This window comes from Meles meles, chromosome 18 (genome assembly GCF_922984935.1).
Source record: "Meles meles chromosome 18, mMelMel3.1 paternal haplotype, whole genome shotgun sequence".
Classification (NCBI taxonomy): domain Eukaryota; kingdom Metazoa; phylum Chordata; class Mammalia; order Carnivora; family Mustelidae; genus Meles; species Meles meles.
In genome coordinates, this window is record NC_060083.1 from 39207210 (window position 1) to 39223940 (window position 16731).

At 42.4% G+C, this 16731-nt stretch overlaps 1 protein-coding gene across 2 annotated transcripts in view; it reads right to left on the reverse strand.

Moving 5' to 3' along the window:
* Positions 1-15913, reverse strand: part of KAT7 (lysine acetyltransferase 7) — a 33797-nt gene extending 17884 nt beyond the window's left edge. Inside the window, exons 1-5 of one of the 2 annotated variants that reach the window (XM_045986196.1) lie at positions 15722-15913; positions 13135-13282; positions 10449-10625; positions 6867-7106; positions 2661-2743 (exon numbers count right to left, since the gene is read on the reverse strand). In XM_045986196.1, coding sequence (XP_045842152.1) covers positions 2661-2743; positions 6867-7106; positions 10449-10625; positions 13135-13282; positions 15722-15736 — 663 coding nt within the window. In that variant the 5' untranslated portion in view covers positions 15737-15913. The remainder of the gene's footprint in view (positions 1-2660; positions 2744-6866; positions 7107-10448; positions 10626-13134; positions 13283-15721) is intronic. The other variant, XM_045986197.1, reaches the window with a different exon arrangement.
* Positions 15914-16731: the final 818 nt, after the last annotated feature.

Consider the following 16731-nt stretch of genomic DNA (forward strand, 5'->3'; position numbering starts at 1 on the left):
GCAGTTATGTGATCTTAAGGCAAATCTCATCAGCTCTCCAACAGTTTCCACTTCACCTTCTGGAAGTGAGGGCTCACATCCAACCGCCTGCTCCGCTTCACACCAAACTCAGCACGGCCAAAACACGACAACTGGTATTCTCCCACAGATCTGCAACTCCCAAACATTCCCTCTGTCGACAGACAGCAACACTTTCTAAACAACTCATCCGGTCAAAAACTTGAAGGTCGTCCTTGCTGCTTCTCTTTCTCTCTCCTCATGACATCCATCAGTAAGTCTATCAGGATGCTCACGTCCGAGCTACACCCTGAATCCGATCAGCTCCTACTATCTCCACGGATACGGCGCCTAGTCCGGGCCATCAGCCACTGCCTGAGCTTTGGAGCACCCTTCCAACGAGTTGGCCTGCATCAAACTCTTGCCTCCGACCAGTCCGTTCTCCACACACGACAGTTGTGATTTTTAAAAAGCATTTAGGAAATTATATTACACCTCTGCTAAAAGCCCTCCAAATGCTTCCCACCGTCGTCACAGTAAAGGCACACTCCTTGTGCCAAGGCCTACAGGTCTTTTGGGATCTGGATCCTCCTTCCTCATTTCCCATTATGCGCTAGTCACGCTGGCCTACTTCTGGCCCCTCCAACCCAACAGCTGATCTCTACCTCACAGCCTTTGTGCCTGCCCATCCTTCCACCTACATCTCTTCTCCTAGATCCGGACGCAACAGTCTCTTTGCCCTCAGCCACGACTCAAGTCAAATGCCAACTCCTCTGGAAGGTCTTCCTTAACGACCTGCGCAAAAGCAGTGCCGTACCCGTCACCCTCCCCAAAACAGCCATCACCCCCAAAACAGCCATTCTGTATTTTTTTGTTGTTGTCTCTCACAGCATTTATTACTGCATGAAATTCTTCTCTACTTATTCATCTGTATGTGCTTTGCCTCCCCCCGTGAGAAAGTTAGCTCACTGAACGCAGTCTTTTTATCTCATTCAGAGAATCCTCAGATACCTGTCACGGTATGTAGTCATGACAATCTGTAACGGAATGAAAATGGCAATATCCTTGACTGCAAACATTTACCAAGAAACTCAAGGGTAATCACATATATGCAAGTACATTAAAAATTACAGAGCTTTCAGTAAATGCAGGAATTAGTCTAATTTTTCTATTTGGGATTCTAAATGTTAATAAAAATATACATCTTTCAGAAATTCCCCAGAGCCATCAGGTTCCAGCAGTAGAGATGGATTATATGTGGAGCCTCACTGCTCTCGTGAAGAAGAAAGCATAACAAAGGAAAGACTGAGGAAATGCTTTCCTTTTTTTTCAGAATTTTCTTCCCCAAACTGAACTTTTTCTTCCTCTTTTTTAAAAATAAATTGCTTAACTTGTTCACATTGCCACAAGCCAACAATTTACAAGTTGTACTTCAGGAATACTTCTATGTGAGACCATCCACAGTATCCCATCATATTTAAAGACAAGAGGCAGAGGACAACTCTCAAAAAGAGATCATGGTTCATTTCAGAGAAAGAAAGACGTAGTGCCTTGTCAGCATCTGATGCAGATGTTGGCCGAGCTGTTCCTGTTTTGATCAGGTTTCAGGCAAATGGCAAGATAATGGGAAGACCTACCACTCGCTCTTACACGGAGCAGAAGAAATGACCTTCCTTACACAAGAGATTTGGAATGAAGAAAAATAAGAATGTTTGCATCAACCTTAAAATCCATATAAGCATTCAAAGTACGCTACTTTGCTGAAAGAGTAAACACATCAAGAAATGTCCCATGGTGTGGTCTAGTTGTGAATAAGAAACAAATTCCTGACTCAGAAAGAACTAATGTTGGCTAGGGATTCTAATTTTTCATAGGATGAAACCGGCTCGGCAGGAATAATCTGTAACCTTGGCATTGTCAGAAAATAACAGCCACAAGAATGGCAGTTAATACTTTGATCCAATGAGCTTGGATAACCTATCCAATACTACCCACGCAATCCATTTAATTAAGAATGTTTCGACTCTTGCTTCCCTATTATTAGTTCCATCCTTGGTAGCAGCAACCCATACAGGAACATGTAAAAGAGGATCTTGGGCTCTCCCCAAGCCATTACCCCAAATCCCAAAGGTTATTTAGGACTACAGTCCTCAAGAATTTAAAACAAGAATTAGCCAAGAGTAGGCATGACTGAGAATAACAAAAAGGAAAAATATTCCATGGAAACAGAGAAATAGGAAAATAATTCTGAAAAACTTTAAAGAGCAAAATGTCTTCACAGATTCATGAGAAGAGAACCTAATGCATAAATATTGAGATCACATATTTATGCAAATTAGTTCCTAATGGAAAAGGTGCCTGGCAGTCGCTGAAGTCAATTTTCAAAGCGGAGTATCAAGGCACTAGAAGATGATACTCCAAATATTCCATATGTAATCTCCCTATTAATTCCCTTCAAAGCATTCATTACCTCCTAGAGTTCTTTTATATTTAACTATTTTTTTTTTTAAACTGTATTTTTATTATGTTTCCTCCACCAGAATATAAGAAAAAGGACCTGGTCTATTTTGTTCACACTGGATCCCCAGGGTTTAGCCAAGTGCCTGGCAAACCTCATGGCAGCACTCACTGGGTACTACACGTCAAGTAATGACTACAATTACCTTGCATTCATCAGCTGAGAGGTTATGATAGAGCGGGCATCCTGAGATGGAGAAATGTCTCTCGTGTTTTCCTGTAAGATGTCCTGTTAAAAGAGGGAAAAACTCAATCTCAAGATAAAAGATTTAAGTTCATCAAACGATAGCTTTCTGTATATCAACTGTGTTATTTTGCTGTATCTTTTTTATCCAATATATACCTGATCACAGACTGAATCCACCAAAGGTAAGTGACGGGCCATAACTTGCACCCACGATAAACTTTTTTCTTCCACAGGATGGATCTGGAAATCTTTGAACATACTTGTGTATGTTCAGTATCAACTGTAGTTCCTTTTGTGCTTCTGATAATGTATTTTTCAAATTCCAAAAAAGCCATAAATTCATATATTTATAATAAAGGACAAAAAAAATGAACATTTCCTTTCAGTGAAATTTAACTTTCTTATGCTAAATTTTCAAGTTATATGTATACTAAGTGTTCCTTCTTTTCTATTATGCAATGCTATCCAATCTGAACTGAGTTCTCAATAATCAAAAAAAACTTATGGAAAATAAAGAAAATGGACTCTTCTAATCTACAAATAAGCATTATTTTGATCATTCTGAACCAGATTAAATATATTTATTTTCTTGGAGGGGGGCTGATTTTGTTCAAAGATTCAGGTTTCTTCTGTAATCAGACTTTTAAATAGGCAGTTAGTATTTTCAATAGCCAAGATATAAAAGCAACTCAGGTGTCTACTCATAGACAAATGGATAAAGAAAAAGGTATTCTATACACACACACACACACACACACACACACGAATATTACTTGGCCACAAAAAAGAATGAGATCTTGCCATTTGTAATATGGATGGACCTAGAGGGATTTATGCTAAGTGAAGTAAGTCAGTCAGAGAAAGACAAATATGGTATGATGTCACTCATATGTGGAATGTAAGAAACAAAACAAAGGAAAAAGCAAAGGAAAAAACAAAACCCGACTCTTAAATACAAGGAACTGGTGGCTGCCAAAGCAGGGAGGGGAGAAAGGGGTGAAACAGACAAAGGGGATCAAGAGTACACCTATCTTGATAGCACTGGTTCGTACATGAAATGCCGAATCTACTACTATATATCTGCAACTAATCTAACACTGTAATAAATAAATGGGAAGTTAGCACAAGGCACTCTTATGAGGGGACAATGTAACAATACAGAAACAATACAGAATACAGAATACAGAAAGCTCATTTTATCTAAAGGGTCATCTCTCCACTTTTCTATTTTTCATGTGGTTTTGGGAAACACACAGAGAACTGAATGTCACTTCCTTTTTACACATCTCTTTAACCAAGAGGTTTAAAAAACCTTTGGGCAATGGAGACACTGGCATTTAAAAAATCATACATGATTTATGGAGTAAGCTTTAAAGGATGAAATTAATCCAAGTATTAGGGGAGAGGGGAATTAACATATGATATGCAGGCTGCCATTTCTCTAGGACTGCATTATAAAAAAATATGATTTTAGAGATCCATTCAATTTATCTTGCACAGAAAAAACTATCCTCAGTGATCAAACACCATGTATAAAACGTAAAGCATCGTACTACAGAAAGCCTTCTTTCTATAGATATTTCTTTAAAAAAATACTTCTATAAGTATTTCTTTCTAAGATATTATACATCTATAACTTCTGGGTAAATTATTCAAGTCATGTCTTATTCTGGAATATATAAACTGAAACCGATCTAATGTGTCCATATCAAAAATGTTAAAAAGGATAACTAGTCTATTGATCTAGCAGTTCTACTGCTATAAATTTATTCCTACAGGTTTTCTTAGGAAGATACCAAAATACACACACATAAGGCTATACACTACAGTATTATTCAAAATAAAATGAGAAATAATCTCAAGATCAATCCATACAGGACAATGTAAAAAATTCATATAAACTATCAATATAATACAATTCTCTGTATTCTTTGAACAGATGAAACTCTGAGAAATGTAAAATATCCAAGATGCCAAACCATTGTACTTTCCCTTTTGTGGGTAACAAAACAGAAATATATGTATATTTACACGTGTGTGTGCGTGCATGTACACACAAACTTACTAGAAACATTCATAAAAAGCTACAAGAGAGGCTGGGTGGCTCAGTGGGTTAAGCCTCTGCCTTTGGCTCAGGTCATGATCTCAGGGTCCTGGGATCGAGCCCCGCATTGGGTTCTGTGCTCAGCAGGGAGCCTTGCTTCCCCCTCTATCTCTCTGCCTGCCTCTCTGCCTACTTGTGATCCCTCTCTCTCTGTCATAAATAAAATCTTAAAAAAAAAAAAAGCTACCAAGAATAGTTTTATATCCAGGGATATGAGTGAAGGAAAACTTCATGCATTTCAAGGCTCTTGCAGGGTTTTAAGTTTTCACAAGCACAGAATACTTTTATACCAAAATTATTTTAAAAAATTTATGATGTTATTTTGCTGAACATAAAGAGTGGAACAGGATCAAAAATAATTTCAGCAATTTTTTTTTAAACTAATCTCTATGTCCAACATGGGACTTGAACTCACAATGCCAAGATGAAGAGTCACGGGCTCCACTGAGCCAGCCAGGCACCCCCTTATCAAAAATAATTTTGGAAGCTCAGGTTTGTATTTTTCAAACTTTGCCAGTACGTTAACACCAAAAGTCAAAGTTAACTTTCCTCTGATGCAACAGATTTACATTTATCCTCTCATCTACCCCACTAAGGGGGGTTAAGTACTGAGCATAAATAACATACAGTTAGGCCCGACTCTGACTTCATCTCCTTCTGCCCATTCTGGTTGCTCTACCCTAGGCATACTGGCCCGTAAGTGTGTCTCAAGCTGCTTAAGCATTCTCTTGCCCCACAGCCCACTTGGCTGTGTGAGAGAGTGTGTGCGTGTGTGTGAGTGGTTGTATATACACACAATACCTTACCCTCTCAGCACTCCCTAATTTTCCTTCAAGGAACTATCTCTAGTTGGTGTATTATGTATCCACCTGATTTGCCTTCCCCAGTTAAGACTTTAAGCTCCAGAGGGTAGAAACCTGGACATGTTCCCAGCTACACCCCCAGAACCTAAAACAGTGTCTGGCATGTGGCAAACAGAGCACATGAAAGTGACAATTTAGGGAAGCAGGGAGAGTGACAAGCAGGGCCCGAGTCTCTTTGCCATCTGGCGAGTAGATCCCATCACCCTCTTGAAGCACTAGCTAGCGCTCAAATACCAGTGTTTACATGATGATGTCTATGCTTAGTTTTTCCAACATTTACCCAAGGAAACTCATTTAGGCCTAAAACGATTAGCTTCTTTGAGTGATGACTGGTGTGATGTTCAGGGGAACTCATGCTCTAGGCATTCTGAGGAGTTGAGATTATCAGAGATATTGGTGCTAAGACCAGGAAAAGATCCAAATACATTAAATGCTAGGGAAAACATACTGTGGGCCTGTAAAGCAACAGCTTACTCTGTTCTACTTGATAGCCCTGCTGAAAAGTTCACAAATTTGAGAAGTAGACCCAGTGGAGAAAAGTCTGTAATCTCCATCAGCGCCTTCCAGCTCTAAACCAAAGCTTAATCCCAACGTCTGCACTGAAGCTCGCCTTAAGGACCATAGGTTTAAACCATTATAAGAATCTGCCAGTAAGAGGTAAAGGTCGTAAGAAAACACTGAGACAGTCCTTCATCTGAGAAGAGATACTTGTCCGGCTTATACTTATCAAGTATACAAAGCCTAAAACCACTGAAGTAACAAAAGTCCAGCATCTCATCTGCGCCCTTTTACATTCACGGCCACGCAGTAAGAACTCTGTTTTTCTCATTTTCTTAGCAGCTCTGGCCACACAAGCAGTACTCTGCATTAGTTACACTCCTCATGAAGCATGAACTGTGCACCACACAATGAGCCATTTGGAGATAACTGGTCTTCTGTTTTGTATCTGCAGGAAAAAGGAGGAACCTTTTTGCAGGGAGAAGCTCTCAGGAAACTGATCAGTGCGTCGCACTTCTTGTCCTTGCAACCAAGAAGCAAAAATACTCGCTACTTGAGTGGGAAACTCAGTGATGCTCTCAGTGCCACCAAAGAACTCAAGAAGCTAGATCACAGGAGAATACAGAACATCTCCTCATGATCCTAATTCCAGAGGGCGAGAACCATGGAACACAGGTGTTAAGAAGCCAGTCACACTCACCTAGAGAGTTACAGCCTGGAGTAGGACACTTCATATTGAAATTGTAGCTTTCGTGGAAGCGACGGCGCTTGGGGCGATGAGAGAGATCGCTGCCTGAGTCCTTCAGGGACATGTCCTTGGCAATGCTCTCATCGTGAGACACGTTGGGGCTGGAGATGTCTATATCAGACTCAGAAGAAGGGGCATTTCCAGTTGGAGTTCGAGGTGGAGACTCATCATGATCAGCTGTATTTTTAGTTTCTAAAGCAAAAGCAATTGGTAGAAGCTCATGAGTGGGGCTCTTTTATTTAGAGGTTTACTATTCGGAAGAGTTCATGGGCTTCCCAGATCCTCTATAATTTAACCAGTGACTTTTAGCCACTTATCTGCTGTAAAGCTACAAGGAAAATGAAAAGAAACTAACATCATTCCTTTGTGCGATTTTACATTCTGAGTAAAATTCAGTTTGGGATTTATCCTAGGACATTCCATTTATCTGTGTTTCTCATAAGCCCCCCATCATGGGTAATCAAAACTGGGCAGAAGAAATCTTTCTTTAAAGTGACCATCTGGGGCGCCTGGGTGGCTCAGTGGGTTAAGCTGCTGCCTTCGGCTCAGGTCATGATCTCGGGGTCCTGGGATCGAGTCCCGCATCGGGCTCTCTGCTCAGCAGGGAGCCTGCTTCCCTCTCTCTCTCTCTCTCTGCCTGCCTCTCTATCTACTTGTGATCTCTCTGTGTCAAATAAATAAATAAAATCTTTTAAATAAATAAATAAATAAAGTGACCATCCATGGGGTGCCTGGGTGGCTCAGTGGGTTAAAGCCTCTGCCTTCGGCTCAAGTCATGAGCCCAGGGTCCTGGGATTGAGCCCCACATGGGGCTCTCTGCTCAGCGGGGAGCCCGCTTCCCCTCCTTCTCTGCCTGCCTCTCTGCCTGCTTGTGATCTCTGTCAAATAAATAAATAAAAATCTTTAAAAAAATAAAATAAAATAAAATGACCATCCAGGGGTGCCTGGGTGGCTCAGTGGGTTAAGCCTCTGCCTTTGGCTCAGGTCATGATCTCAGGGTCCTGGGATCGAGCCCCACATCGGGCTCTCTGCTCAGCAGGGAGCCTGCTTTCTCCTCTCTCTCTGCCTGCTTCTCTGCCTACTTGTAATCTCTGTCAAATAAATAAACAAAATCTTTAAAAAATAATAATAATAATAAAATAAAATGACCATCCAGGGGTGCCTGGGTGGCTCAGTGGGTTAAGCCTCTGCCTTTGGCTCAGGTCATGATCTCAGGGTCCTGGGATCGAGCCCCGCATCTGGCTCTCTGCTCAACCGGGAGCCTGCTTCCCTTCCTCTCTCTCTGCCTGGCTCTCTGCCAACTTCTGATTTCTGTGTGTCCAATAAATAAAATCTTTAAAAAATAATAATAATAGAATAAAATAAAATAACCATTCATGGGGTGCCTGGGTGGCTCAGTTGGTTAAGTGTCTGCCTTTGGCTCAGGTCATGATCCCAGGGGCTTGGGGTTAAGCCCCGCTTCGGGCTCCCTGCTCAGGGGTGAGTCCGCTTCCCCCTCTCCCTTTGTCCCTCACTCCCACTTGTGCGGTCTCTCCCTCCCCCTCTCAAATAAATGAATAAAATCTTCAAAATAAAATGACCATCTAACTTTCCTTCCAGGAAACACACAGGATGGAAGATAAATAAAAATGGGTATCCTTCTGGATGACATATTTGGTGTGAGCATGTGAATGAATTTGACTCCCAAGCTAGCCTGTTAGTAATCTAACAATTGAGATTATAAATCATGGGTTGTATGCCAAATGCCTACAAGGGCTAAGCAAGACCAAATTGAGAGCGGACTGTCCACCTCAGGAAGACAATTACTGGGGCACCTGGGTGGCTCAGTCATTAAGCGTCTGCCTTTGGCTCAGGTCATGATCCCAGGGTCCTGAGATCGAGCCCCACATCAGGCTCCCTGCTCAGTGGGAAGCCTGCTTCTCTCTCTCCCACTCCCCTCACTTGTGTTCCCTCTCTCGCTGTGTCTCTGTCAAATAAATAAAGAAAATCTTAAAAAAAAAAAAAAAAAAGGAAGAAGAAGAAAACAACTACTCTTCCAATTCAGTCAATACTGTGAGTGAATGACCACCTCATGTTCTCAGAGCTTTCCAGGTTTTTTTTGTTTTGTTTTGTTTTGTTTAAGATTTTATTTATTTATTTGACAGAGATATCAAGTAGGCATAGAGAGAGAAGGAAGCAGGCTTCCCTGCTGAGCGGAGAGCCCAATGTGGGGCTCGATCCCAGGACCCTGGGATCATGACCTGAGCTGAAGGCAGAGGCTTTAACCCACTGCCACCCAGGTGCCCCAGAGCTTTCCAGTTTTTAAAAGAAACTAGTAACCCAGGTTTTCTTTGTTTTTTATGAAATTCTGTATTTTCAAATGCTGGCAACAAACTTTTAAACATGCAAACACTGGGGCACCTGAGTGGCACAGTTGGTTAAGTGTCTCTTAGTTTCAACTCAGGTTGTAATCTCGGGAATCCTGAGATCAAGCCTGGCAAGTCTGCTTGTCGCTCTCCCTCCCCTTCTGCTTCTCCGCTCTCTCTCTATAAAATAAATAAATGAATCTTTAAAAATAAAAATGAACTGATATGAGGACATGGAGAAGCAACATGGGGGGTTAGGGGGATAGGAGAAGAATAAATGAAACAAGATGGGATTGGGAGGGAGACAACCCATAAATGACTCTTAATCTCACAAAACAAACTGGGGGTTGCTGGGAGGAGGTGGGATTGGGAGAGGGGGAGGGGGTTATGGACATTGGGTAGGGTATGTGCTATCGTGAGTGCTGTGAAGTGTGTAAACCTGGCGATTCACAGACCTGTACCCCTGGGGATAAAAATACATTATATGTTTATAAAAAAAAAAATTGGAAGGGGAGGCAAACCATAAGAGACTATGGACTCTGAAAAACAACCTGAGGGTTTTGAAGGGTCAGGGGTGGGAGTTTGGGGGAACAGGTGGTGGGTAATAGGGAGGGCACGTTTTGCATGGAGCACTGGGTGTTGTGCAAAAACAATGAATACTGTTATGCTGAAAAAATAAATAAATTTAAAAAAAATAATAAAAAAATAAAAATAAAAAAAGGTAAACACTGTGCAAGCAAACCACCAGAGCATGTTGGCAGGCTGGGTGCCCCAGTCTGTAACCCATGCTCTAAGGCATCTGATTTGCACTGGTGAATCACAATCTCAACAGCTCACAACTCCCATTTCCAAGGTCATTCCTCCTCAGAAATTCAGAGGTAAGTGGACTGACAAGCATGACTATAGGAAAATCTGGTGCAAGCTTTCTTCATCTATGGGTAAAAGGGCTCCAGTCCCTTTTGCCTATTATGGGTTCTATCTAATATACTTGTTACTCTAGGCTTTAAGAGTACTCTAGTACAAAACTGCCCTCAGCGACACATTCAAGAAAGGAATCAGGCAAACAGCATTTACCTAGCTGAATATTGTCAATCTTGGGCATCTATCTGCAATAGCCTCAAGCCTTCCTTAAGAGGGGAATTGATGAGATCCTCTCTGTAATTGACCAAATGATCCCATAATCACTCACCTCTATCTGAAAAGTCAACCACTTGCTCAGTTTCTGAGCCAGACGAACGAGTCTGCCGAAGGGGGTATTTTTTCGGAGTCACCGGGGTAGGCTGCTGCTGACTACGGGTCACTCTTCTGGTAGAATAAGCAGGCTCCTCAGTGCCAAAAGATTGCAAATTTCGAACAGGACTGGAATCTGATCCCCAATATTAAAGATAGTAATTTAAAGAAAAAAGAAGGAAATATGTTTTATTTCTTATCCATATGATTTATTAGCATGCCTGCCCTCCTCTTCATACTTCACAAAATCCAACAAATAGTTAACATATCTATTCTATTAAATAAAATATAAGCTAAAGAACCTAGATCAGATGTAGAGGTGCAATACAGTATAGAATTAACAGTTTAGCTTCTGGAATCAAGACTGACTCCCATTCCATGCCACTCCATACCACCTAGCTATAGCATCTTGGGCAAGTTCACCTCTTCAAGCTTTTTCCCTGATCTATAAAAAAGGTAAAACACTATTCCTCATGTTTACTGTAAGAAGTGATATACTTCATATAAATTTCACTGAATATGATCCCTGGTACCTAGTCTAGTGCTTTCTGAATATTAGCTCCATCTTCTCTTTCTTCCCTTAGACCAACCCACCATAAAACACATATTTTACTACTACAGGTGTAACAATATACAAATATTTCCTTTCTTTACGGATCTCTTGTGTTCTTCCTGATTATGCTGATACTCTGAAGCAAAGTCATAATAGATTAATGAAAAGTGAGGCCAAGAACACAGTTTTGGAATTTTTTTAGATACCAAAACCTATTCTGAAGCATCTGGCAGCCTCGTTACATCTCTAATTTGATGACACTTTAAAAAGAACTAGAGAGGGGTGCCTGGGTGGCTCAGTTGTTAAATGTCTGCCTTCAGCTCAGGTCATGATCCCAGGGTCCTGGGATCAAGCACCGCGTCAGGCTCCCTGCTCAGTGGAGAGCCTGCTTCTCACTCTACCGCTCCCACTGCTTGTGTTCCCTCTCTCGCTGTGTCTCTCTCTGTCAGATAAATAAATAAAATCTTAAAAAAAAAAACTAGAGAAAGATTCAAAGCTGAGATTAAACCATATTTTAGATGACAAAAGATCTTTAAGATGATATGTAAATCTCACAGGTTCTCCTAAGAACAAAACTAAACTTCTCAAGCTTTTCAGTAAAAGAAGTCAACACACAGCTAGACTATCAGCTTGCATACCTCGAGAAAGCGCAATTCATAACAGAGCCTACATTTTGCTTTTGAGCAAAATGTCTTACATAGTCTTACATAGACTACACTGTGAACGATGCCCCTGGGAGTTGTGCCAGTTATGACATATAACAACTAGGAAGGGACCCAGGGCCCAGGTATTTCCTAGCTGTTTTGAATATTTACAACTTTTAGGTGTCCAGGGCAATGACCAATTACACTCTGTAAGAATATTTTAACACTTCCTTTGCATATACTGTTCCCTCTGCCAGGAATAACATTTTCCCATCTTTCAACTTGTAAAGTCCTACTAGATCCTTTAGGATCCACCTTGGAGACCTGCCCCAAATTGCTGGCTCCATCTCTGAGCTTCCAAAATATGCTATGCCAACCTCTCAGAGCCCTTACCACAATGCACGACCATGATCGACTGACATTTCTGTATCTTGCACTCAACTGTGAGCACCTTACGGGCAGGAACTCTGATTTTTCTATGACGGCATTCCAGTACACAGCATAGTATCTGAATTACAGCAGTCATTTATCGCTATTCCCACTGTGCTCAAAAAATAAACACAAACTGAGACTCAAGAAACAACAGCGTGACTTCAACTGAAACGTTAAATTCAAAAATAAAATAAAGAACAGCTGTGAAGAATGTTCCCATTTTCTTGCTTGAAAAATAGGTTTTTCTCTCATTTTGCAATATGCTCATGAAGCAGTGACCAAATGGGCACTATTTAAGTGCTCGAAGCCTATTATAGCTTCCCCTCTACCCCTTAATCTGTTATCACCTATTGATTACCAGCTTTGTGCATTAACTGCAACCTTCTTTCCTCCCCAGGGAATCCCAGAGCAGAACCAGGAGGGATTCAGGGGTACCCTCCAAATCTAAGCCGAGACAACTCAATTACACAAGAGAGCCTTCAAACTACCTTCCAACACAGAGATTCTCCATTCTGTACAACCAAAGCGAAATTCTAGGATTTAACAACTGACAGTTGGGTGGGTTTAACTATTTATATCTAATAATTGCATCTGACTACATTACAGAATTAAATATAAGTTTTGGAAGTATTGAGAAGTACTGAACCTCCTCCAAAAACAAGTTCAAGAGCCTATTCTAAGACCCTAAGTCTAAACCATTCCAACAGGAAGTGAAGAGATGGCATTCCCATTTTATTGATGGAAAAGCTGTAGTCCAAAAAAAAAGTGAAGCTACTTAAGACATCCATGGGTCACACAGCCATTACATCAGACATAGTTCCTTTGGGTCTACACATTAGACAACAACCCCAACAGAACCATTTTTTAAAGACCTGATACTTCTGCAGTCATTCACTCTGCATTTTACCAGATTCTGTCACCTACACCAAGCCAAGGGACCAGTTTCCATATTAACACAATAATATGATGACCAGAGCAGGCTGTGAGGTATGGTCAGGAAGAATGAATTCTTATACCTTGGGAACTCTGGCTCAGCCGGGCTGAAGAGCGAGTAACTCGGGCAGATCGCCGGGATGTGCCATCACTCTCTGAACTGTCTGTGTGCTCGAGATCTGTAGAAAAATCGGAATCTTCGGTTCCATCTGAACTACTGCCTGCATTCCTCTGTAACACCATAGATCCAGACATTAGCACAGAAGCATTTATTCTGTGGGTTTGTGTTAACACTGGAAATAAAATGAACCATGACCCCAAAAACACGAAGGAAGGATTCCATCACCAAATTCCCTTTACTTAAGGCATTTAAACGGAACAACCTACAAATAATGCACTTTTCTTAAATGAATGAAAGAGAGCATTCTTACTTCATTAACACTAACTCTGACATAAGTCCATTTATCGGTCAGCACTACAAACTGGAAATAAAAGTACCAATTCAAAACGGTCTGGCTGACAGTACTAGGCACTTGGAAGTCCATGGTGGTAGGAAAAATATCAGTGCTAGTCTCCTTTTAACTTTAGAGTAGCTTTTGTTCAAAGTCTCCACGAAAGGCTATCATGTTTTTTTAAACCATATACTATTTCAAAATATCAAGAGCCACAACTCTGATCCCAAGAGAACTTAAAGAAAAAGACTAAAATTCTTCTTTCTTATGTTATCTACCTATGAAGTTTCTCCACATGTACCAAAAGTGCTTTAAAGAAAAAAGTAGCTTGCACATGAAGACTTGTAGATATTCAAGAATGGAGATTTTTATCATCTCTTCAATTAATAATTATTTGTCAATTATTAGCTTCCTGAAGCATGATTAGTCATACAGACAACTTTTAACAACTGAACATTAACACTATACCCTTCACTAAGCCAGAAAGGGGAAGAGTATTTGCTTAGAAAACCCTGCAAAACTTCAAGCTAGAAGCCCCCTGGTTTTTTTCTACTCAAAACCCTTAGGGCCAGTTGTGTCTGAAATTCGTAACTTTTTGGCTTTTTGGAAAGGGAACATTTTGCATATACCCCGCAAGAAACACCCATCATCAAACACATTAATATTTCTACAGTAGAATATATAAACAATCACCCAATGAGACACACAGAAACTGTAAGTAGGCTCAGGATAGTTGAAGACAGGTTTTGCCAACCAAGTAAGTTACTAAAAACACGTACATTTTCAAAAGCTCTTCGTATTTGGGAATTGCAGAAAAGGGACTATGGACCTATTCCAAGGCACCAATACTATTCCAGCATTTGGTGAGCCTTAACATAAATACTGCCTATGAGTGTAGGCCATTTTAGGAGAAAATAAAAGGTACCAATGTTTGAAAACCTCTGTGAAAAGAAAGATTTCTGCAGAAATGAGCAAGAATACCACACAGCTTTCCAAATATTCCAAGGGTAATCTGCCCAGAAATGAGCAGAGGCTCCAGAATCACAGAAAATCCACAGGATGAAGAGGGAGTCTTAAAGGTCGTCTAGTTCATTACCCAGATACTTGAGTCCCTGACCATCCTCTCCTGGTCTGACTCTGGAATTCAGCTCTTCTCTCTAGCTTTCACGATCTACTTCCCATCTTACTCCACAGCGGACTTAATTGCTCCCTCACTTCCCTCCCACAGTACTTAGTATATTCTCTTGCCTAGAGAATTTACTAGCTCCTTCTGTTATTTATGTGTTTTCCCCATCTGACTGTGATCTCCTTAAGCCAGGGATCATGTCTAATTAATTCGTGAATCTCCAGCAACTAGCACAGTAGCGAGTAGTTAATAAACATGTGTTGAATTGAATTAGATTTGTTCTGTAGTCCTGGCTCCATTATTGCCTAATGGAAATGGCTTGGGGCACTTCATTACGTCTTTGTTTGTTCAGCTGCAAAGAAAAGGAATGGGGGGTGTCCCTAGGTGACCCTACAAATCCTAACTCTGGAAAGTTTTAGCCTTTTGGAACGCATTTTCTGTTCGCTGTCCAACTGGGCAAATAAGGAAAAATTACAGCTTAGATGCAACAGGCCTGAGTGGGATCCCTAGGGAGTGGGCGCTGGTTCCCAACCACCCAGTCCTCTGCTTTGTTGTGCCCCCCGCCTGGAAAGGAAGGATGCTCCAAAACCCCGCCTATGCACCTATCAGCATCACCGGCCGGAAGGGCGGGGATTCGTGCCACCCAATGGCGCTACTGCTACACCGCGCCCCCACGGGACAGACTGCCAAGCCTAGCCAATCAAGAGAGGAGGGATCGTTCTCCACAACCAGTCGCAGAGCCGTAGGGCCCGGCCCCGACACCGCCCCCACACGCGGGGAGGTGACCGTTGGACCCAAATAGGCGGTGCCACCAGCCAATCAATACGCTTCTAGGCGTTCCAGCGACCAATTAACGAGAAGAACGCCTCCGAGCCAGGCAAGCAGAGGGCGGGAATAGTTGCAAGCACAGGCCGAGGCCAGGATTGGGCCCACATTTTTCTGTTGGGTATGGACAGAAGAGAGGGCTGCTGAGCTAGGTTCGGGGGAGCGGGAAGTTGGAACCCAACCACTGTGAGGCGTGACCAACTGCGTCACGTTGCTCAATCGACTGTCCTTAGACACCCGCCATCCCTTCTGTCCCGTTCCTCTCACCTTCCTTCGCGGCATTGCCGGCGGCTGCGGCCCGACAGTTCCGACTCGGGCAGCGGCAGCAGCAGCAGCAGGAACGGTGGCTCCGGCGGGCTCCGTGGCGGCCTCTGTAGCAGTCCCAATCCTGCGGACGATCCCAAGTGCCTCCTGCTTCACAGCGTCTAGACCCTTCTGCGCAGGCGCCGCGGGCTGAGGCGCTTTTTCCTTCACTTCCGGCTGGGGCTCGCGTCACCTGACGTTCAGGGCCAGAGAGGATGCTGGGAGGTTCGCTCCTCCTGGTGAGGCTAGTAAGCGCCATTTTGGAATTGGGCAGAGAGTAGCACAGTAGTAGAAATCCGGGCCAGCCATTTTTAGTTAGGGTATTGGCACCTTTTGTGGACACGGGCAGCCATTCTTGTTTGGGGCTGAAGCCTGACAATTGAAGTTAGCCGTTCTCATTTTTACCTTGGGCAAATTCCCTTCCCGGTCGTTTTAATTTCTGAAGTCGAGGAAGGAAACCCCCAGAATCCATCAGGTGGCTGAGGTTTAACCCCTTCATTGCCTAATTGGCTAAAGGACATTTCTGTTTATCGTATAAACTCAAAGTTGGGAAGGGATATTTTGCACAAGAAATTGTATCTTGAAAGCCATTCTGTATCTCAAAGTGGTGGGAATGGGGCTTGTAAAAGGAACTAAAGGGTAGCGTCCATCATCAGGAAGTTCGTTGTCTGGTAGAGGAGACATTGTCCTTGCCCTTAGCGAACTGCAAGTAAGTTAGTCGTTCACGTCGCGGAAAGAGGTAAAACCATTCTCCAGAAGCTGTAGCTCCAAAGAATCCCCAGTTTCTCTCAACGGTGAGCGCCCACCTCCTTGCCCCGTTCTGTCTGGGTTTGAGAGCCCTGGGTGGCCCGCGGGAGTGGGGGTGGGGACCGGCGCGGTACCAGAGTCGGAGAAGCAGTGAACTCCATGTAGCCCAAGTGACCTCTGGAAATCAAAATGCTTGAGCCAGGAGTTGGGGGAGGGAAGAAGAGGAA